This window comes from Oncorhynchus tshawytscha, unplaced genomic scaffold (genome assembly GCF_018296145.1).
Source record: "Oncorhynchus tshawytscha isolate Ot180627B unplaced genomic scaffold, Otsh_v2.0 Un_scaffold_1528_pilon_pilon, whole genome shotgun sequence".
Lineage (NCBI taxonomy): Eukaryota > Metazoa > Chordata > Actinopteri > Salmoniformes > Salmonidae > Oncorhynchus > Oncorhynchus tshawytscha.
Window position 1 is genome coordinate 1,102,135 of NW_024609832.1, and position 23,093 is coordinate 1,125,227.

General features: G+C 42.1%; 1 protein-coding gene across 1 annotated transcript; it reads left to right on the top strand.

The window, feature by feature from the left end:
• Positions 1-1,796: 1,796 nt before the first annotated feature.
• On the top strand, positions 1,797-22,170 carry LOC112229582 (mediator of RNA polymerase II transcription subunit 10). Its single transcript, XM_024395511.2, has 4 exons — positions 1,797-2,073; positions 3,138-3,221; positions 20,776-20,878; positions 21,361-22,170. Exons 1-4 carry the CDS (start codon positions 1,952-1,954, stop codon positions 21,454-21,456), a joined length of 405 nt encoding a protein of 134 aa, XP_024251279.1. The 5' UTR covers positions 1,797-1,951; the 3' UTR covers positions 21,457-22,170.
• Positions 22,171-23,093: the final 923 nt, after the last annotated feature.

Genomic DNA, 23,093 nt, shown 5'->3' on the forward strand with positions numbered 1-23,093 from the left:
AGGAATCGTCTGATACCAGCCACCCAGACAGCTGATGACAATGAGGAGTATTTCTGTCAAATAAATCCCTTTTGTGGGAAAAAAACGTATTCCGATTGTTTGGGCCTGGCTCCCCAGTGGGTAGGCCTTGGTTCCCAAGTGGGTGGACCTATGCCCAGTCATGTGAAATCCATAGATTAGGGCCGAATTTCCTTATGAACTGTAACTTTGTAAAATTGTTGAAATTGTTGCATGTTGTGTTTATATTTTTGCTCAGTATATAATAGCTATTCATGTAAAAAGTTATTATATTTTATGAAATTAGATTTTTAGTGCTGTTCCACTTCCCCTGAATTGTGCTTGAATAGTGGGACCTTTTCAGCTACAAAACAAACCTTTAATACATGTAAATGTATTTCCCTTCATTAGATATTCTATAAATACACTGAAATATGTTGTTTTAGTTGTTCATAAGATCTCTGAATCGATTTTAGATGCTATATAGTAAATAAACATCATATGATGACGGTTGAAGGAATCAGGGGGATATAATAAGGGTAGGAAAAGAAAGAAAGGAAGCAAGCACCTGACATGTAAGAAATGGAGGATAGAAAAGAGTCTACATTTATGAACGGGGACAGAATTTGGGGGATAGTAGAGGTGTTTCGGGATCAAGTAAAAGCTGTACAGACTCCCTTAGTTAGATTTTCACCAAGATCTTGGAATGTCTTCAAATACATTTTCTAATGGCATGGATAGGTTTGTTTTAAACGGTTATTGTCACAAAATTGTAAAAACAGAGTGTGTTATCTACAAGCTTCTACAAAGTCTTATTGATGAGTTCATGACAAGTGTGAGGTCAAGTGGAACACTAATGTATTTCCAATGAGAAAAATAGTGTCCCAATTCATTTACTAAAGTGTCCCACTAACACTAAAAGCCATGCTTTAGCAAACGTATGGGTCTGATGTTCTTTTAGTGGTTGTAGCATCCACTGAATAATACATTTTCAAGTTGTTTGATCATAAACATTTAGATAAGACCTTAGTTGAAATTAGAATCACTAGAGTAGGGGTAAACTGATTTTGATTGTCTTCATAGCTATCTACCAAAAAGTGTCCCACTCATGCATACTTCACCCTAAACCAAATTCCAATTCCAAAACTGAAATAACTGATCCTCTAAATTATTTTGTAGCTTATTCATGTTTATGTTCTATCCTAACAGGACAAGAGAGGTGGGGATATATTTAGTGTAGCCTATAGCCTAATGTTAAGGCTATTATATTACAAAGTGGCTTCAAACAGGCTGTCTTAAGTAGCCTACAAAGTATTTTACTCTATTTTATATTTTGTATATTTTAATGTTTCACTGCACTGCTTTTATTGATTGAAAACATTTACATAACATTGTCCACCAAACTATACATATATGCAGGCAAATTCACTGCATTACACATGCATGGTGAGGATGATACATTTTAAAATCAATGTTATTTGCAACAATGTTTCGACATTTCAGAACACGACGCTTTGCGGTAATCTTGAGCTGCAGACGGCAGTCTGTCGCTACGGCAACTACACATTCGCCAATGATTGGCTCTCACCCTTCCGGAAAGCAGTATGCCATGGGAGTGTTTGTCACTAGTTACTACAGCCACAAAGTAAAAATGGTTGAAAACAAAAATGTGCTTTTTGCTATTAATTTAAGGTTAGACGTGAGGTTATCAGTGTGGGTAATGTTGGGGTTAAGGTTTGTTTTAAAATCAGATTTTAAGAAGATACATTTTAGAAATAGGCGGGGTTTAGCCTTAATGATCCCCTTGTGGCTGTGGTAACTAGTGACGACCCCATGGGGGTCTGGGAAGTGATTAGCATTGTGATGAATTGACAAAAGGCTTTGTCTGGGGTTTTATATTTTCACAAATATTTTATGTTTATGAGAAATGAACACATAACGTTTTGTTGGCGACATGGCTGAGAAATTTGATAACCTCGAGGAGCATCTCGAGAAGTTCGTTGAAAATATTCGACAGATGGGAATTATCGTTAGCGATTTTCAACCTAGCAGTCAAACAGGACTCAACCAAAAACTGTAAGTGATGCCAGTTAGCTAGCTAGGTGTTTCTAGTATTACTAGCCATCATAGCTAGCCACTTAAATATGTTACTACTAACTCTCCAAGTTATCAATACACGAGTTGTTTACAAAAGTAAAATTATGGTTAACCAATGCTAGCTAGCCTCCACATAGTTAAGTTAGTTAGCTACGTTGATAGCTAGTTAGTACAGTCAATGTCATAGACCAGGGATGGGCAACTCCAGTCCTCGGGGGCCGGAGTGGTGTCACACTTTATAAAAAGCGGAAGATCATAATTAGTTTATTTAAATGGAGTCAGGCATGTTAGTTGGAACTGGGGAAAAAGTGACACCAGCCCCCCGAGGACTAAAGTTGCACATCGCGGTCATAGACACACAAAAGGGTATAAAAGACTGCACATATTATTTTCTTTAACATTTATTTAACTAGACAAGTCAGTTAAGAACAAATTATTATTTACAATGACTGCCTACCAAAAGGCAAAAGGTCTCCTGTAGGGACAGGGACTGGGATTAAAAAACGCATCACAAGAGAGACACCACAACACTACATAAAGAGAGACCTAAGGACAACATAGCGTGATAGCAACACATGACAACAACATAGTAGCAGCAACATAACATGACAGCAGCAGAAAACATGGTACAAACATTATTGGGCACAGACAACAGCACAAAGGGCAAGAAGGTAGAAACAACAATACATAACGCAAAGCAGCCACAACTGTCAGTAAGAGTGTCCATGATTGAGTCTTTGAATGAAGAGATGGAGATAAAACTGTCCAGTTGGAGTGTTTGTTGCAGCAGGTTCCAGTCGCTAGCTGCAGGCAACTGAAAAGCGGAGCGACCCAGAGATATGTGTGCTTTGGTGACCTTTAACAGAATGTGGCTGTCAGAACAGGTGGAGGATGAGGGCTGCAGTAGGTATCTCCTTGCATACAGAGATGACCAGTTTACAGACTAGGTTAAACGCTGACAGTCATGTTGAGGTAGTATGGTAGTTGTGGTTGATGATTTTGCCTGCTAGTTGTTGAAACGTCTCTACTCCTGTGCATTTCAGAAACTACATGATCACGGGACTGCAGGACATTGAGAAATGTCGCCAGCAGCTACATGAGATTAACGTTCCTCTCGAGGCTTTTGAGTGAGTAGATGTTCCAACTTAAACATACACTTTCCATGTCTAGATCTGTAGTTTACTTTTGAAAGCCTAGGGAAGTTCTCAGGAAGATGATGGAAGCTAGTGACACATTGCCACTAGGGTTGGACGATTTTACCAACGAGCACACAGCAGGGCGACATGCCAATTGGCCTATACCCTTTTCCCCATAGCCTAAATGTTCAATACATATAAGGTAGTTAAAATATTAGCATAAGGCACGAGGACAATGTAGATTGTACAAAGAGAGGAGAGATCCAAAGCAGTGCAAATTGTCAGACAGTGCCTACTGTGATTTTTTTTTTTTCTTCCCCCCTCCAATGTCTGATGATCATGGGCCTTTTACAGTGGACACTCCGTCGCCTGGCTTATTGTTTTAAAATTGTAATTTCGCTTTTTCTCCCCAATCCCCATTCGATTTGAATATGACTTGTTGGGTTAGGCATAACCTACTCTTTCATGATCAACCATCAAATTAATCTATAGGCCTAACAGAGTTCCAACTCAGACAGTTGTTTGAAAATAGCCTAAATAAAAACATAGTATAGTTAAGAGAGAGAGATAGACTAATCGAATAGGAAGTATAAACACACATGGTACGTTTCTGCGTTACTTGACCAAAGCGTTGGCAAAGTAAATTGTGCTGTCAGAAAATCCCTCCCTGCAAACCAAACAGCCAATAATATATGCCAACGCACAGGCTACTGTCAATAAGTTGCAGTAAATGTTACTTTGACAAGTTAAAATGATAAACTAATATTTGAAATATTGTCCGTGTTTATTATAGTAATATTGTCCGTGTTTATTAATGTCCCGCACAACAGGTCATATGCTCCCGCAGCAGCACTTTCAAAAAGCGCAACCAAAAAATGAATTAATGATGAGTCGGTGTCTGAGTTGTCTCAAACATTATTTTCAATAACTTATGAGTTGTGCATTCATGTAAAAGATAAACAAATGATTATTTAGCACAAAACCAACATTTATTAGTCACATACATGTTTAGCAGATGTTATTGCGGGTTTAGCGAAGTGTTTGTGTCTTTAGCTCCAACAGTGCACTAATATCTAACAATTTCACAACAATACACACATCTAAGAAAAGGAATGGAATTAAGAATCTATAAATATGTGGACGAGCAGTGTCAGAGCGGCATAAACAAAGATACATTAGAATAGAATACAGTATGAGATGAGTAATGTAAAATATGTAAACATTATTAAAGTGACTAGTGTTCTATTTATTAAAGTGGCCAGTGATTACAAGTCTATGTATATAGGCAGCAGCCTCTAATGTGTTACTGATGGCTATTTAACAGTCTGATGGCCTTGAGATAGAAGCAGTTTTTCAGTCTTCCGGTCCCAGTTTTGATGCACCTGTACTGACCCCCGCCTTCTGGATGATAGTGGGGTGAACGGGCAGTTGCTCAGGGGTTTAATGTCCTTGATGATTTTCCCTTCCTGTACACATCTGTTGCTTTAGATGTCATGGAGGGCGGGTTGTTTGCCCCCAGGGATGTGTTGGGCAGACCTTCACCCTCTGGAGAAGCCCTGCGGTTGTGAGCGGTGCAGTTGCTGTACCAGGCGGTGATACAGCCCGGCAGGATGCTCTCAATTATGCATCTGTAAAAGTTTTTAAGGGGTTTTAGGTGCCAAGACAAATTTCTTCAGCCTCCTGAGGTTGAAGAGGTGCTGTTGCACCTTCTCACCACACTGTCTGTGTGGATGGACCATTTCAGTTTGCCAGTGATGTGTACGCAGAGGAACTTGGAGCTTTCCACCTTCTCCACTGCGGTCCCATCAATTTGGATTTGGGGGGTGCTCCCTCAGCTGTTTCCTGAAGTCTACAATCATCTCCATTTTTTGTTGATGTTGAGTGAGAGGTTATTTCCCTGGCACCACACTCTCAGAGCCCTCACCTCTTCCCTGTAGGCTGTTTCGTCATTGTTGGTAATCAAACCTACTACTGTTGTGTCATCTGCAAACATGATGATCGAGTTAGAGGCGTGCGTTGCCATACAGTCATGGGTGAACAGGGAATACAGAAGGGGGCTGAGCACGCACCCTTGTGGGGCCCCAGTGTTGAGGATCAGCGAAGTGGAGGTGTTGTTTCCTACCCTCACCACCCGGGGGTGAATTGTCAGGTCCAGGACCCAGGGCCTTGAGTTTAATGATGATATCGGAGGGTACTATGGTGTTGAATGCAGAGCTGTAGTCAATGAGCAGCATTCTTACATTGGTATTCCTCTTGTCCAGATGGGATAGGGCAGTGCGATGGCGATTGCATCGTGTTAAATGTCTTACTCACGTCGGTCACGGAGAAGGAGAGCCCACAGTCCTTGGTAGCTGGCTGCGTCGGTGGCATTGTGTTATCCTCAAAGCGGGCGAAAAAGGTGTTTAGCTTGTCCGGAAGCAAGATGTCAGTGTCCGCAACATGGCTGGTTTTCTTTTTGTAGTCCGTGATTGTCTGTAGACCCTGCCACATAAGTCTTGTGTTTGAGCTGTTGAATTGCGACTCCACTTTGTCCCTATACTGACGTTTTGCCTGTAACATTCTTTCTAGCACTTGAATGAACATTGGCTTAGGCTAAAAATGAATAAGTCTATTATCTTTAGGCTATGCCTTTTTCCCTATCAAACTGTACAAATCCTAAATATACACCTTTTTTCTCTGCCATCTACACACAATACCCCATAATGACAGTGAGAACATGTTTTTAGAATATTTTTAAAAAATGTATTAAATGAAATATCTCATTTACATAAGTATTCACACCCCTGTGTCAATACATGTTAGAATCAACTTTGGCAGCGATTACAGTTGAGTCTTTCTGGGTAAGTCTCTAAGAGCTTTGCACACCTGCATTGTGCGATATTTGCACATTATTCATTAAACAATTTTTCAAGCTCTGTCAAGTTGATCGTTGTTAGACAGCCATTTTCACGTCTTGCCTTATAGTTTCAAGCCAATTTTAAGTCAAAACTGTAACTAGGCCACTCAGGAACATTCAATGTCGTCTTGGTAAGCAACTCCAGTGTAGATTTGGCCTTGTGTTTTAGGTTATTGTCCTGCTGAAAGATGAATTTCTCACTGTGTTGGAAAATGGACTGAACCAGGTTTTCCTCTAGGCTTTTCCCTTTACTTAGATCTATTCAGTTTCTTTTTATTTTAAACTCCCTAGTTCTTGCCGATGACAAGCATATCCATAACATGATGTAGCCGAGGATCATGCTTGAAAATATAACATGTGATACTCGGTGATGAGTTGGATTTGCCCCCAAACATAACGCTTTGTATTCAGGACATAAAGTTAAATTCTTTGCCACATTTTTTGCAGTTTTACTTTAGTGCCTTATTGCAAACGGGATGCATGTTTTGAATAATTGTATTATGTACAAGCTTCCTTGTCATTCTTAGTATTGTGGACTAACTACAGTTTCCTCAGTTATCAGTTATCCTCTCTTATCACACCCATAATACTTTAACTTTTCTCTGTAATTAATATTACCTGATTTAAGCTAATCAGGTAGATAATTAACTAGAAAGTCGGGGCACCACTAAATAATGTTTGTAGAGCTGTTATCTTCCGAATAAACTCTTAAAGACCTAGTAATATTTTACATCAATAGCAGTCTATTTAATCCTCACCTTATTTAGTCTCATCTGAAAGTTGTAAATTCTTGGTTATCTTCACGAACCCTGGCTAACAAGTTGAATCAGCAATACAAAATTTGGTTTAATTATGAATAAGAGTTCAAAGTTCATACCAAGTTGCCATTCTATATGCTCATGCTATATTCTGGCTGGTATAGTCGAAATTCATCCTTCCGGCATGTAGGTCGTCACCTTCACATTGAAATTCAATGCTAATTTCATTAGGTTCTAAGGTTGACTTAGTTCCTTAGGTGGTCTTTGTCCTTTCAACGTTGGGACCTCAAGTCCACACGTCCTTGGAACATCTTATTATCTGAGCCCTTTTAACGTAGGTCTGTCACCCTAACGTACTCGCAACAGGAAGTTACATTTTCGTCAAAAGCTTTATATATAGGAGGGGAGAGAAGGGCGTGTTTCATAGTTTATAACCAATGTCTGTTCACATGGGCAGGGCCACTGAGTTGAGCCCTAGTTCACTCATGAAAACCCAATTCTCTCATTTGGAAGCTAAAATTACATTTAGTCTTTTCACAAATAGTTTCATATTTAAACGTTTAAATTGCGCAACAATTCCATGTGAATCTGACAACTCGAATGTGTAGATTTTCAAAGATACAGTTTATCGTCCTATCATCAGTAATAATGTCTCAGACGCCAACTGATCTGGCATCAAATTCATTTAGTACCAACGCATATTTTCAGCTGGTTGGATTACCGAAATATGGTTCCATTCCCATCTTTTGATGTCACCAGACTCTCTCTCAATGTTAACCAAGGGATTTTCAATAGTCACATCGGTAGAGTAGAGAGAGGAAAAAGGGGAAAGGTATTTATGGGGGTCATAAACCTCCCCCACTCAGGCCAACTTCATGACACAACTAAGTTAGGAAGGACGCCTGTATCTTTGTAGTAACTGAGTGTATTTATAGACCATCGAAATTGTCATCTAGTAACTTCACCATGCTCAGATATATTCAATGTCTGCTTTTTAAGATGTTTATCCATCTACTAATAGGTGCCCTTTGCGAGTCATTGGAAAACCTCCCTGGTCTTTGTGGTTGGATCAGTGTTTGAAATTCAGTGCTCAATTGAGATGCCTTACACATAATTGTAAGTGTGGGGTACAGAGATGAGGAAGTCATTTAAAAAAAACTGTTAAACACTATTATTGCACACAGTGAGTCCATGCAATTTATTATGTGGCTTGTTAAGCAAATGTTTACTCCTGAACTCATTAGGCTTGCCATAACAAAGGGGTTGAATACTTGACTCAATACATTTCAGCTTTTGATTTGTTATTAGTTTGTAAACGTTTCCAAGAACACAATTCCACTTTGACATTATGGGGTATTTTGTGTAGGCCAGTGACACAAAATCTCAATTGTAATCCATTTTGAATGTGTAAAAAGTCAAGGGGTATGAATACTTTCTGAAAGCTGTTAAATAGCCGTAACAAAATAAGTATGAAAATAACCTACATTTGTAAAAACAAAAGTCTTTCAAGGTTTGACAGAATATTTTAGCGTATCCTGCATTGCCTTCGTGTTATTTCTTACACTAGTACCCCAGGTCATCTTAGGTTTCTTTACATACAGCCGAGAAGAACTACTGAATATAAGATCAGCGTCAACTCACCATCAGTACGACCAAGAATATGTTTTCGCGATGCGGATCCTGTGTTCTGCCTTACAACCAGTGTAACCGAGTGGATCACATGCAGCGACCAAAAAAAAAACGACTCAGAAAAAGAGGGAAACGAAGCGGTCTTCTGGTCAGACTCCGGAGACGGGCACACCGTGCACCACTCCCTAGCATTCTTCTTGCCAATGTCCAGTCTCTTGACAACAAGGTTGATGAAATCCGAGCAAGGGTAGCATTCCAGAGGGACATCAGAGACTGTAACGTTCTTTGCTTCACGGAAACATGGCTAACCGGAGAGACGCTATCCGAAGCGGTGCAGCCAGCGGGTTTCTCCACGCATCGCGCCGACAGAAACAAACATCTTTCTGGTAAGAAGACGGGCGGGGGCGTATGTCTTATGGCCAACGTGACATGGTGTGATGAAAGAAACATACAGGAACTCAAATCCTTCTGTTCACCTGATTTAGAATTCCTCACAATCAAATGTAGACCGCATTATCTACCAAGAGAATTCTCTTCGATTATAATCACAGCCGTATATATCCCCCAAGCAGACACATCGATGGCTCTGAACGAACTTTATTTAACTCTCTGCAAACTGGAAACGATTTATCCGGAGGCTGCATTCATTGTAGCTGGGGATTTTAACAAGGCTAATCTGAAAACAAGACTCCCTAAATTTTATCAGCATATCGATTGCGCAACCAGGGGTGGAAAGACCCTGGATCATAGTTACTCTAACTTCCGCGACGCATATAAGGCCCTGCCCCGCCCCCTTTCGGAAAAGCTGACCACGACTCCATTTTGTTGATCCCTGCCTACAGACAGAAACTAAAACAAGAAGCTCCCACGCTGAGGTCTGTCCAACGCTGGTCCGACCAAGCTGACTCCACACTCCAAGACTGCTTCCATCACGTGGACTGGGAGATGTTTCGTATTGCGTCAGACAACAACATTGACGAATACGCTGATTCGGTGTGCGAGTTCATTAGAACGTGCGTTGAAGATGTCGCGTTCCCATAGCAACGATTAAAACATTCCCTAACCAGAAACCGTGGATTGATGGCAGCATTCGTGTGAAACCGAAGGCACGAACCACTGCTTTTAATCAGGGCAAGGTGTCTGGTAACATGGCTGAATACAAACAGTGCAGCTATTCCCTCCGCAAGGCTATCAAACAAGCTAAGCGCCAGTACAGAGACAAAGTAGAATCTCAATTCAACGGCTCAGACACAAGAGGTATGTGGCAGGGTCTACAGTCAATCACGGACTACAGGAAGAAACCCAGCCCAGTCACGGACCAGGATGTCAGGCTCCCAGGCAGACTAAATAACTTTTTTGCCCGCTTTGAGGACAATACAGTGCCACTGACACGGCCTGCAACGGAAACATGCGGTCTCTCCTTCACTGCAGCCGAAGTGAGTAAGACATTTAAACGTGTTAACCCTCGCAAGGCTGCAGGCCCAGACGGCATCCCCAGCCGCGCCCTCAGAGCATGCGCAGACCAGCTGGCCGGTGTGTTTACGGACATATTCAATCAATCCCTATACCAGTCTGCTGTTCCCACATGCTTCAAGAGGGCCACCATTGTTCCTGTTCCCAAGAAAGCTAAGGTAACTGAGCTAAACGACTACCGCCCGTAGCACTCACATCCGACATCATGAAGTGCTTTGAGAGACTAGTCAAGGACCATATCACCTCCACCCTACCTGACACCCTTGACCCACTCCAATTTGCTTACCGCCCAAATAGGTCCACAGACGATGCAATCTCAACCACACTGCACACTGCCCTAACCCATCTGGACAAGAGGAATACCTATGTGAGAATGCTGTTCATCGACTACAGCTCGGCATTCAACACCATAGTACCCTCCAAGCTCGTCATCAAGCTCGAGACCCTGGGTCTCGACCCCGCCCGTGTAACTGGGTACTGGACTTCCTGACGGGCCGCCCCCAGGTGGTGAGGGTAGGCAACAACATCTCCTCCCCGCTGATCCTCAACACTGGGGCCCCACAAGGGTGCGTTCTGAGCCCTCTCCTGTACTCCCTGTTCACCCACGACTGCGTGGCCATGCACGCCTCCAACTCAATCATCAAGTTTGCGGACGACACAACAGTGGTAGGCTTGATTACCAACAACGACGAGACGGCCTACAGGGAGGAGGTGAGGGCTCTCGGAGTGTGGTGTCAGGAAAATAACCTCACACTCAACGTCAACAAAACTAAGGAGATGATTGTGGACTTCAGGAAACAGCAGAGGGAACACCCCCCCATCCACATCGATGGAACAGTAGTGGAGAGGGTAGCAAGTTTTAAGTTCCTCGGCATACACATCACAGACAAACTGAATTGGTCCACTCACACAGACAGCATCGTGAGGAAGGCGCAGCAGCGCCTCTTCAACCTCAGGAGGCTGAAGAAATTCGGCTTGTCACCAAAAGCACTCACAAACTTCTACAGATGCACAATCGAGAGCATCCTGGCGGGCTGTATCACCGCCTGGTATGGCAACTGCACCGCCCTCAACCGTAAGGCTCTCCAGAGGGTAGTGAGGTCTGCACAACGCATCACCGGGGGCAAACTACCTGCCCTCCAGGACACCTACACCACCCGATGCTACAGGAAGGCCATAAAGATCATCAAGGACATCAACCACCCGAGCCACTGCCTGTTCACCCCGCTGCCATCCAGAAGGCGAGGTCAGTACAGGTGCATCAAAGCTGGGACCGAGAGACTGAAAAACAGCTTCTATCTCAAGGCCATCAGACTGTTAAACAGCCACCACTAACATTGAGTGGCTACTGCCAACACACTGTCAATGACACTGACTCTACTCCAGCCACTTTAATCATGGGAATTGATGGGAAATGATGTAAATATATCACTAGCCACTTTAAACAATGCTACCTTATATAATGTTACTTACCCTACATTGTTCATCTCATATGCATACGTTGATACTGTACTCTATATCATCGACTGCATCCTTATGTAATACATGTATCACTAGCCACTTTAACTATGCCACTTGGTTTACATACTTATCTCATATGTATATACTGTACTCGATATCATCTACTGTATCTTGCCTATGCTGCTCTGTACCATCACTCATTCATATATCCTTATGTACATATTCTTTATCCCCTTACACTGTGTATGACAGTAGTTTTTTTGGAATTGTTAGTTAGATTACTTGCTCGTTATTACTGCATTGTCGGAACTAGAAGCACAAGCATTTCGCTACACTCGCATTAACATCTGCTAACCATGTGTATGTGACAAATAAAATTTGATTTGATTTGAAGTATTCAGACCTCTTGAATTTTGTTACATTACAGCCTCATTCTAAAATTGATTAAATAATTTTATTCCCTCATACATCTACACACAATACCCCATAATGACGAAGCAAAAACTGTTTTTTAGATTTGTTTTGCTAATATAGCTATATCTCAAATGCAATTACATTTACCCAGGTATTCAGACTAGAGGTCGACCGATTAATCGTAACGGTATTTTTGGGTGCCGATTTGCCGACTTTAAAAAAATATATATATATATTATTTTTACATCTTTATTGAACTGGCAAGTCAGTTAAGAACACATTCTTATTTTCAATGACGGCCGAGGGACAGTGGGTTAACTGCCTTGTTCAGGGGCAGAACGACAGATTTTCACCTTGTCAGCTCGGCGGATCCAATCTTGCAACCTTAACTAGTCCAACGCAATAACGACCTGCCTCTTTCTCGTTGCACTCCACAAGAAGGCTGCCTGTTATGCGAATGCATTAAGCCAAGGTAAGTTGCTAGCTAGCATTAAACTTATCTTGTAAAAAACAATTAATCATAAGCACTAGTTAACTACACATGGTTGTTGATATTATGTAGTGTGTCATAAATTGCATATAATCTGACTGAGCATACAAGTATCTGACAGAGCGGAGGTAGGTAGAAGCAGGCACGTAAACATTCATTCAAACAGCACTTTCATGCGTTTTGCCAGCAGCTCTTCGTTGTGCGTCAAGCATTGCGCTGTTTATGACTTCAAGCCTATCAACTCCCGAGATTAGGCTCGTGTAACTGAAGTGAAATGGCTAGCTAGTTAGAGCGCGCTAATTGTCCATGTGTTCCTGGTTCGAGCCCAGGGAGGAGCGAGGAGAGGGACGGAAGCTATACTGTTACACTGGCAATACAAAAGTGCCTATAAGAACATCCAATAGTCAAAGGTTAATGAAATACAAATGGTATAGAGGGAAATAGTCCTATAATTCCTATAATAACTACTACCTAAAACGTCTTACCTGGGAAAATTGAAGACTCATGTTAAAAGGAACCACTAGCTTTCATATGTTCTCATGTTCTGAGCAAGGAACTGAAACGTTAGCTTTCTTACATGGCACATATTTTACATGGAACATATTGCACTTTTACTTTCTTCTCCAACACTTTGTTTTTGCATTCTTTTTTTATTTATTTTATTAATTTTTACCCCTTTTTCTCCCCAATTTCGTGGTATCCAATTGTTGTAGTAGCTACTATCTTGTCTCATCGCTACAACTCCCGTACGGGCTCGGGAGAGACGAAGGTTGAAAGTCATGCGTCCTCCGATACACAACCCAACCATACACAACCCAACCAGCCGTACTGCTTCTTAACACAGTGGGCATTCCAACCCGGAAGCCAGCCGCACCAATGTGTCGGAGGTTACACCGTGCACCTGGCAACCTTGGTTAGCGCGCACTGCGCCCGGTCCGCCACAGGAGTCGCTGGTGCGCGATGAGACAAGGACATCCCTACTGACCAAGCCCTCCCTAACCCGGACAATGCTAGGCCAATTGTGCGTCGCCCCACGGACCTCCCGGTCACGGCCGGTTGCGACAGAGCCTGGGCGCGAACCCAGGGACTCTGATGGCACAGCTGGCGCTGCAGTACAGCGCCCTTAACCACTGCGCCACCCGGGAGGCCGTTTTTGCATTATTTAAACCAAATTGAACATGTTTCATTATTTGTTTGAGGCTAAATTGATTTTATTGATGTATTATATTAAGATAAAATAAGTGTTCATTCAGTATTGTTGTAATTGTCATTATTACAAAAAATATATATAGTCTGATTAATCTGTATCGGCTTTTATGGTCCAATAATCGGCATCGGCTTTGAAAAATCATAATCGGTCAACCTCTAATTCAGACCCAGTACTTTGTTGAAGCAGTGACTACAGCATCAAGTCTTCTTGGGTATGATGCTTGGCTGGATGGGGAGTGTTGCTGCACAGCTATTTTCAGTTCTCTTCAGAGAAGTTTGATGGGGTTCAAGTCTGGGCTCTGGCTGGGCCACTCAAGGAAATTCATAGACTTGTCCCGAAGCCACTCCTGCGTTGTCTTGGCTGTGTGCTTAGGGTCGTTGTCCTGATGGAAGGTGAACCTTTGCCTCAGTCTGAGGTGCTGAGCTCTCTGGAGCAGGTTTTCATCAATGATCTTTACTTTGTTCCATTCATCTTTCCCTAGAACCTGACTAGTCTCCCAGGCCCTGCTGCTGAAAACATCCCTATAGCATGATGCTGCCACCACCATGCTTCACCGTAGGGACGTTGCCAGGTTTTCTCCAGACATGGCATTTGGCCTTAAGTCTTTGGGCTGAAATCCTGTTTTCATCAGCCCAGATGATCTTGTTTCTCATGATCTGAGAGTCTTTAGGTGCCTTTAGGCAAACTCCAAGCGGGCTGTCATGTGCCTTTTTACTGATAAGTGGCTACCTTCTGGCCGCACTACCATAAAGGCCTGATTGGTGCAGTGCTGCAGAGAAGGTTGTCCTTCTAAATGTTTCTTCCATCTCCACAGTGGAACTCTAGAGCTCTGTCATAGTGACCATCAGGTTCTTGGTCACCTCCCTTACCAAAGCCATTGTCACGCGATTGTTCAGTTTGGCCGAGAGGCCACCTCTAGGATTTTTAGTATTTTTCTCTAGTCTTTTTCCAAACTTCTTCGATTTAAGAATGATTGAGGTCACTGTGTTCTTGGGGACCTTCATAAATGTTTTGGTACGCAGAAATGTTTTGGGACCCTTCTCCAGATCTGTGCCTCGACACAGCCTAGTCTCGGAGCTCTACAGACAATTCCTTCGACCTCATGGCTTGGTTTTTGCTCTGACATGCACTGTCAACTGTTTGTATTTTTACTATTTTCTACATTGTAGAATAATAGTGAAGACATCTAAACTATGAAATAATACATATGGAATCATGTAGTAACCAAAAAAGTGTTAAACAAGTTAATTTGTGGAATTTGGTGTTAATCAGGTGTTTGAGCCAATCAGTTGTTGTGACAAGGAATGGGGGGTACACAGAAGATAGACCTATTTTGTAAAATACCAAGTCCATATTATGTCAAGAAAACAACAGTCCATTACTTTAAGACATACAGAAAATGTCAACACAGAAAATGTCAAGAACTTTGAAAGTTTCTTCAAGTGCAGTCGCAAAATCCATCAAGCGCTATGATGAAACTGGCTCTCGCAAGGAGGAATGGAAGACCCAGAGTTACCCCTGCTGCAGAGGATACATTCATTAGAGTTACCAGCCTCAAAAATGGCAGCCCAAATAAATTCTTCACCGAGTTCAAGTAACAGACACATCTCAACATCAACTGTTCCGAGGAAATTGCGTAAATCAGGCCTTCATTGTCCAATTATCCAATTGAAACCACTACTAAAGGACACCAAAAAGAAGAAGATACTTGCTTTGGCCAAGAAACATGAGCAATGGACATTAGACCTGTGGAAATGTAGCCTTTGGTCTGGAGTCGAAATTTTAGATTTTTGGGTTCCAACCACCGTGTCTTTGAGATGTGGTGTGGGTGAACGGATGATCTCTTCATGTGTAGTTCCCACCGTGAAGCATGGAGGATGAGGTGTGATGGTGTGGGGTGCTTTACTGATGACACTGTCTGGGATTTATTTAGAGTTCAAGGCACACTTAACCAGCATGACTACCACAGCATTCTGCAGCGATACGCCATCACAGCTGGTTTGGGCTTAGTGGGACTATCATTTGTTTTTCAACAGGACAATGACCCAACACACACAGCCTGGAGGTAAGGGCTATTTGACCAAGAAGGAGAGTGATGGAGTGCTGCATCAGATGGCCTAGCCTCCACAATCCCACGACCTCAACCAAATTCAGATGGTTTGGGATGAGTTGGACCGCAGAGTGAAGGAAAAGCAGCCAACTAGTGCTCAGCATATGTGGGAACTCCAAGACTTGAGAGAATTCTAAGAGTGTGCAAAGCTGTTATCAAGGCAAGGGGTGGATATTTGATGAATCTCAAATATATTTTGATTTGTTTAACATATCCTACATGATTCCATATGTGTTATTTCATAGTTTTGGTGCCTTCACTATTATTCTACAATGTAGAAAATAGTAAAAAGAAAAAAAAAACTGAAATGAGTAGGTGTTCTTAAACTTTTGACCGGTAGTGTAGACCGTTATGGGCTTTTACAAATCATGTCCAATCAATTTAACTTTCCATAGGTGGACGCCAATCCATTTGTAGTTGTCCACATATTCTAGGTCAGAACCATCCAGAGTAGTGATGCTAGTTGGGCGGGAGGGTGCGGGCAGCAATCGGTTGAAGAGCATGCACTTAGTTTTACTAGCATTTAGAAGCAGTTGGAGGCCACGGAAGGAGTGTTGTATGGCGTTGAAGCTTGTTTGGAGGTTTGTTAGCACAGTCCAAAAAAGGGCCAGATGTATACAGAATGGTGTCGTCTGCGTAGAGGTGGATCAGAGAATCACCAGCAGCAAGAGAGACATCATTGATATATACAGAGAAAAGAGTCCGCCCGAGAATTTAACCCTGTGGCACCCCCATAGAGACTGCCAGAGGTCCGGACAACAGGCCCTCCGATTTGACACACTGAACTCTCTCTGAGAAGTAGTTGATGAACCAGGCGAGGCAGTCATTTGAGAAGCCAAGGCTATTGAGTCTGCCGATAAGAATGCGGTGATTGACAGAGTCGAGAGCCTTGGCCAGGTCGATGAAGACTGCTGCACAGTATGTCTTTTATCGATGGCCGTTATGATATCGTTTAGGACCTTGAGCATGGCTGAGGTGCACCCATGACCAGCTCGGAAACCAGATTGCATAGTGGAGAAGGTACGGTGGGATTCTAAATGGTCTGTGATCTGTTTATTTACTTTGCTTTCAAAGATTTTAGAAAGGCAGGGCAGGATGGATTTACGTCTATAACAGTTTTAGTTTAGAGTGTCTCCCCCTTTGAAGAGGGGGATGACCGCTTTCCAATCTTTGTGGATCTCAGACGATACAAAAGAGAGGTTGAATAGGCTAGTAATAGGGGTTGCAACAATTTTGGCAGATAATTTTAGAGCGGGTCCAGATTGTCTAGCCCGGCTGATTTTTAGGGATCCAGATGTTGCAGTTCTTTCAGAACATCAACCGTCTGGTTTTGGTTGGAGAAGCAGGGGGGGTTGAGTTGCTGCAGGGGGTGCTGAGATGTTGGCTGGGGTAGGGGCAGCCAGATGGAAAGCATGGCCAGCCTTGGTAAAATGCTTATTGAAATTATCGTAGATTTATCGGTGGTGACAATGTTTCCTATCCTCAGTGCAGTGGGCACCTGGGAGGAGGTGCTCTTATTCTCCATGGACTTTACAGTGTCCCAAAACGTTTTGGAATTAATGCTACAGGAAGCAAATTTCTGTTTGAAAAATCTAGCCTTAGCTTTCCTAACTGACTGAGTATATTGGTTCCTGACTTCCCCTGAAAAGTTGCATATCGCGGGGGCTTTTCGATGCTAATGCAGAACGCCTCAGGGTGTTTTTGTGATGGTCAAGGGCAGTCAAGTCTGGGGTGAACCAAGGGCTATATCTGTTCTTCGTTCTACATTTTTTTGAATGGGGCATGCTTATTTTTGAAGAGCAACCAGGCATCCTCTACTGACGGGATGAGGTCAATATCCTTCCAGGATACCCAGGCCAGGTCAATTAGAAAGGCCTGCTCGCTGAAGTGTTTTAGGGAGCGTTTGACATTGATGAGGGGTGGTCGTTTGACCGCGGACCCATTACATTACGCAGGCAATGAGGCAGTGATCGCTGAGATCCTGGTTGAATACAGCGGAGGTGTATTTAGAGGGCAAGTTGGTCAGGATGATATCTAAGAGTGTGCCCATGGTTACGGATTTGGGGTTGTACCTGGTAGGTTCCTTGATACTTTGTGTGAAATTGAGGGCATCTAGCTTAGATTGTAGTACGGCCGGGGTGTTAAGCATGTCCCAGTTTAGGTCACCTAACAGTACGAACTCTGAAGATAGATGCAGGGCGATCAATTCACATATGGTGTCCTGTGCACAGTTGGGGGATGAAGGGAGTCTATAACAAGTGGAATTGGTGAGAGGCTTGTTTCCAGACAGGTGGATTTTTAAAAGTTTAAGCTCGATTTGTTTGGGCACAGACCTGGATAGTATGACAGAACTCTGCAGACTATCTCTGCAGTAGATTGCAACTCCGCCCCCTTTGGCAGTTGGCACTTGTCGGAAAATGTTATAGTTAGGGATGGAAATTTCAGGATTTTTGAAGGCCTTCCTAAGCCAGGATTCAAACACGGCTAGGACATCTAGGTTGGCGGAGTGTGCTAAAGTGGTGAATAAAACAAACTTAGGGAGGAGGCTTCTAATGTTAACATGCATGAAACCAATGCTTTTACGGTTACAGAAGTCAACAAATGAGAGTGCCTGGGGAATGGGAGTGTTGTTGAGGGCTGCAGGGCCTGGGTTCACCTCTACATCACCAGAGGAACAGGGGAGGAGTAGGATAAGGGTACGGCTAAAGCCTAAAAGAACTGGTCGTCTAGTTCGTTCGGAACAGAGTTAAAGGAGCAGCTTTCTGGGCGCAGTTGAATAGATTCAAGGCATAATGTACAGACAAGGGAATGGTAGGATGTGAGTAAGTAATCCTAGGCATTGAGTGAGGAGAGGGGTTTTGTCTCTAGAGGCACCATTTTAAGCCAGGTGGGGTAGAGGTCGACCGATTATGATTTTTTTAAACACTGAAACAGATTATTGGAGGGCCAAAAATAACCGATATTTAGTCTCAAATAAATAATGAAACATGTTCAATTTGGTTTAAATAATCCAAAACAGTGTTGGAGAAGAAAGTAAAAGTGCAATATGTGCCATGCAAAAAAGGTTAAATTCCATTTAAAAATGTTTAAATTCCTTGCTCAGAACATGAGAACATGTGAAAGCTGGTGGTTCCTTTTAACATGACTCTTCAATATTCCCAGTTAAGAAGTTTTAGGTTGTAGTTATTATAGGAATTTATAGGACTATTTCTCTCTAAACCATTTGTATTTCATGTACCTTTGTCTATTGGATGTTCTTATAGGCACTATAGTATTTGCCAGCCTAATCTCGGGAGTTGATAGGCTTGAAGTCATAAACAGAGCTGTGCTTCAAGCACTGCGAAGAGCTGCTGGCAAATGCAGGAAAGTGCTGTTTGAATGAATGCTTATGTAGCACTGTGATTTTGTTCCTCTAGATTATGCACCAAGTTGCACACGGACCAATTCAAATAGGCCAGGTCAAGAGGGGATGATGATGATAATAATAATAATAATTCAGTATTTTTTTATTACAGCTGCTAATGTTATTTTTTGGTGTACAAACACTTTTTCATATCAATATTGTACATACACGTGATTGCAAAGTTTTGTATATTTTGGTTTGGCCCATCGCGGGTTATCTGTATTTCCGTACCCCCTTATTGTTCTTTTTTGCCTGACCTTTGGCTAGCAAGGTGCCTGAGAGCTAGGACCGCGCCAAGGGCAAATAAAAATAATTCAACCAGCAGACCTCCAGTTGCGGCAGCGTCCTAATTAAAAGTACACAACGAACCACGCTACACTTACGAGCCTGCTGCTGCCTACCACCGCTCCGTCAGACTTCTCTATCAAATCATAGACTTAATTCTAATATAATGAACCCTTTAGAAATACGAGCCTTAGGTCATTAATATGGTAAAATCCGGAAACTATAATTTCGAAAAACAGAACCTTTATTCTTTCAGTCAAATACGGAAACATTCCGTATTTTATCGAACGGATGGCAACCCTAAGTCTAAATATTGCTCTGACATTGCACAACCTTCAATGTCATAAGTATGTACAATTCTGGCAAATTAATTACGGCCTTTGTTAGGAAGAAATGGTTCACACAGATCGCATTGAGCCAGTCGGCCCAAAATGCTGCATATACCCTGACTCTGCTTACCATGAACGCAAGCAAAGTGACATAAATTCCCTAGTTAATATTGCCTGCTAACATTACTTTTTAAAAACTAATTATGCAGGTTTTTAAAAAAAATTATATTATGCAGGTTTTAAAAAAGGCAGTTGGTTATATAACTTGTGACTGATGCTACGAATATGCTTTTTTCGCAAATGCGCTTTTGTTAAATCACCCGTTTGGCTATGTATTCTGTGATTCGATGATAAATTCACAGGCACCACATTGATTATATGCAACGCAGGACAAGCTAGTTAATCTATTAACTATATCATCAACCATGTGCAGTTAACTAGAGAAAATGTTAAGATTGATAGTTTTTTATAAGATAAGTTTAATGCTAGCTAGCAACTTACCTTGGCTCCTTGCTGCACTCGCGTAACAGGTGATCAGCCTGCAACGCAGTCTCCTCGTGGATTGCAATATAATCGGCCATAATCGGCGTCCAAAAATACAGATTATGAGAACTTGAAATTGGACCTAATTAATTGGCCTTGCTGATTTAATCGGTAGACCTCTAGTGTGAGGGGTGGAACAACAGGGCTAGCTAAGGCATATTGAGCAGGGCTGGAGGCTCTACAGTGAAAGAAGACAAAAATTACTAACCAAAACAGCAATAGACCAGGCTTATTGACATTAGGGAAAGGCATGCATTTTGACTATCCGGATAGCCCAAAAAATATATTATTTTAATAATGAAGTCCATTTCAAATGCCCATCCCTAGCTTTCATTCAAATGCAAAATCCAATAGTTAAGTTCTCCAGACTTCTAATAGTCAAGTCAACAAGATTAGTTTTCGGAGGATGGCCATGCTAGACTATGGTGAGCATAACGGAAGGACAGTCACCAATGTACCAGCACTTTCTCTCCCTCAGATCTCCACTTGGTCACAGACCCTCAGCCTAACTCAACTGATGTAATGTTTTGTCTTGTGTTGTCAGATACATAGACCAGGGGCGTAACCCCCAGCTGTACACTAAGGAGTGTCTGGAAAGGGCCCTGGCCAAGAACGAGCAGGTCAAAGGAAAGATTGACACCATGACGGTAAGTGGCAGTAGATTCAAGCCTAATAACGGCCTAGAAATTGAAGATCAGTACTTTGAGGAAATTACTTGATGACAAATAGTCTTGGTTACACTTTTAGTCAAAGCCTTCTGGTACAATGCATTAGGGTATGATTGTCTGGTAGCCTAGTGGTTAGAGTGTTTGGCCAGTAACCAAGAGGTTGCTGGAATTAATAGCTGACAAGGTAAAAATCTGTTGTTCTGCCCCTGAACATGGCAGTTAACCACTGTTCCCCGGTAGGCCGTCATTGTAAATAACAATTTGTTCTTAACTGGCTTGTCTAGTTAAATAAAATAACAAATGTTTTTTTAATAATGCATTCTAAGATGTGTCCTAAGCATATACAGTATAAGCCCATTATACTGTCTTATTACCATCAGAACCATAAAGATCCAGACTAAATAACAGTAAATCATCTTCAGCTTCAATCTCTGACCCCTCTGTTCTGTCTTTGGTTGCAGAAATTCAAGAGCCTGCTGATCTCTGAGCTGGGGAAGGTGTTTCCAGAGGAGATGACCAAGTACAAGGCTATCCACGGAGATGACCCCCCCTCATAGTGACCCTTGACCCCCTGCTTAAAGCCACAGTGGGGTCTCACCCAGCAGGATCAATGAGTCAACCTGATGACATGTATTAATATTCAGGGAACATTCATGAAAAAAGTGTGTTGTTGACTTTGAAAAATAGATTGAGAGCGTGGTAGAGGTAGTTAAAGGAGCAATTCTTTGTTTCTGATGTGGGAAGAGTAATGTGGCAAGGATGCTTTATGGATGGGTTCAAAAAAATCATAAAAGGAGCTAGAGCTGAGGATTTGATAGGAAGAACTGTCAGCCAGGAACATATTGCCTTTTTCGAGTTTCTTTTAGTTGTGTTGGAAATATAACATTTTCTCTATCTGATATCTGGCAAACTGTTTCCTCATGCTGGGTTGAAATCCCACCTACAAGATGTACATAATGTTTATACTCATACATAACCTTTTTTTGTAAAGACTTAAACATCATTGTACAACACTGCAGATCTGGACTGTGACTCTGTTTTGTATCAAGCTCTGGTATCAAAAGGGGTCTTATTCATGGGCAAGAAACTAGCCCAGAGGTTTGCAACCCTCCAATTTGTTTTGATTTTATCTGGTTAGTTTTTGTTTTTGTTGTTTTGCAAATAAATGGGCTTGTGATTGAAAGATTAGTCTGGTATTTACTGCCATGCTAGCGCCTTGTAGATCACAATTCACAAACAGAGACTTACAATTAAAGTTCAATGTATAAGAAGTAAAGGCCTCAATGTCACATTATATTCTTTCATCCAAGGGTCAAATCACCAAGGACATTACATTGTAAGAGGTTGTGTTTCATTGGGCATTAAAGAAGGAAAAGGGATATTTTTTTCTTTTTAACCAACAGAATTTGTCAAATGGAAATGCTTTTCAATTTCTCTTTTCCATTTGGAAACATTCTCTCCCTACAGTATGTGGCCAGATCAGACCATCACCATGGTGAAGGGAGCACGCGAGCGCATACTTTCTGTGGTGTGGGGTTGTTCTGAGACAAATGCTCCAGAAGCGTGGAGCCGTCATCCGGGTAGGTCGTGGCCTAGCATGCTGCCTCCTGCTGGGGAAGAGAGACAGGGACACTCCCCCTGAGCCTGAAGACCAACTCCCTGGGGTGGGGTGGGAGCAGGATGTTCCCTATTATTATGTCCAGTGAAGCAGGGTTTTTTTATTAATCTTGAAGACTGGGAGCCTGGTCACCGGATTAGAAATAAGAAGACAACGGGATAGAATGGAGACTTTAATGTTGACTGCAAGACCTTAAGATAAAACACTGCAAACAATAGGAAAGATTGAACATGCATGCTGTAGCTTCAAGATGTTTGCATACGATTAAACAAAGCAAAGCATACGTTATTTTGAAATACTTTGCACCAAAAAAGGACGTAATATGTTTGACCTTAAACACCTTACCCCAGTTGGACACTGAGCAAAAATATAAATGCAACATGCAACAATGTCAGATTTTACTGAGTTACAGTAAATATAAGGAAATCAGTCAATTGAAATACTTTCATTGGGCCCTAATATATGGATAACACATGACTGAGAATACAGATATGCATCTCTTGCTCACAGATACAGTACCTTGAAAAAAATGGTAGGGGCGTGGATCAGAAAACCAGTCAGTGTCTGGTGTGACCA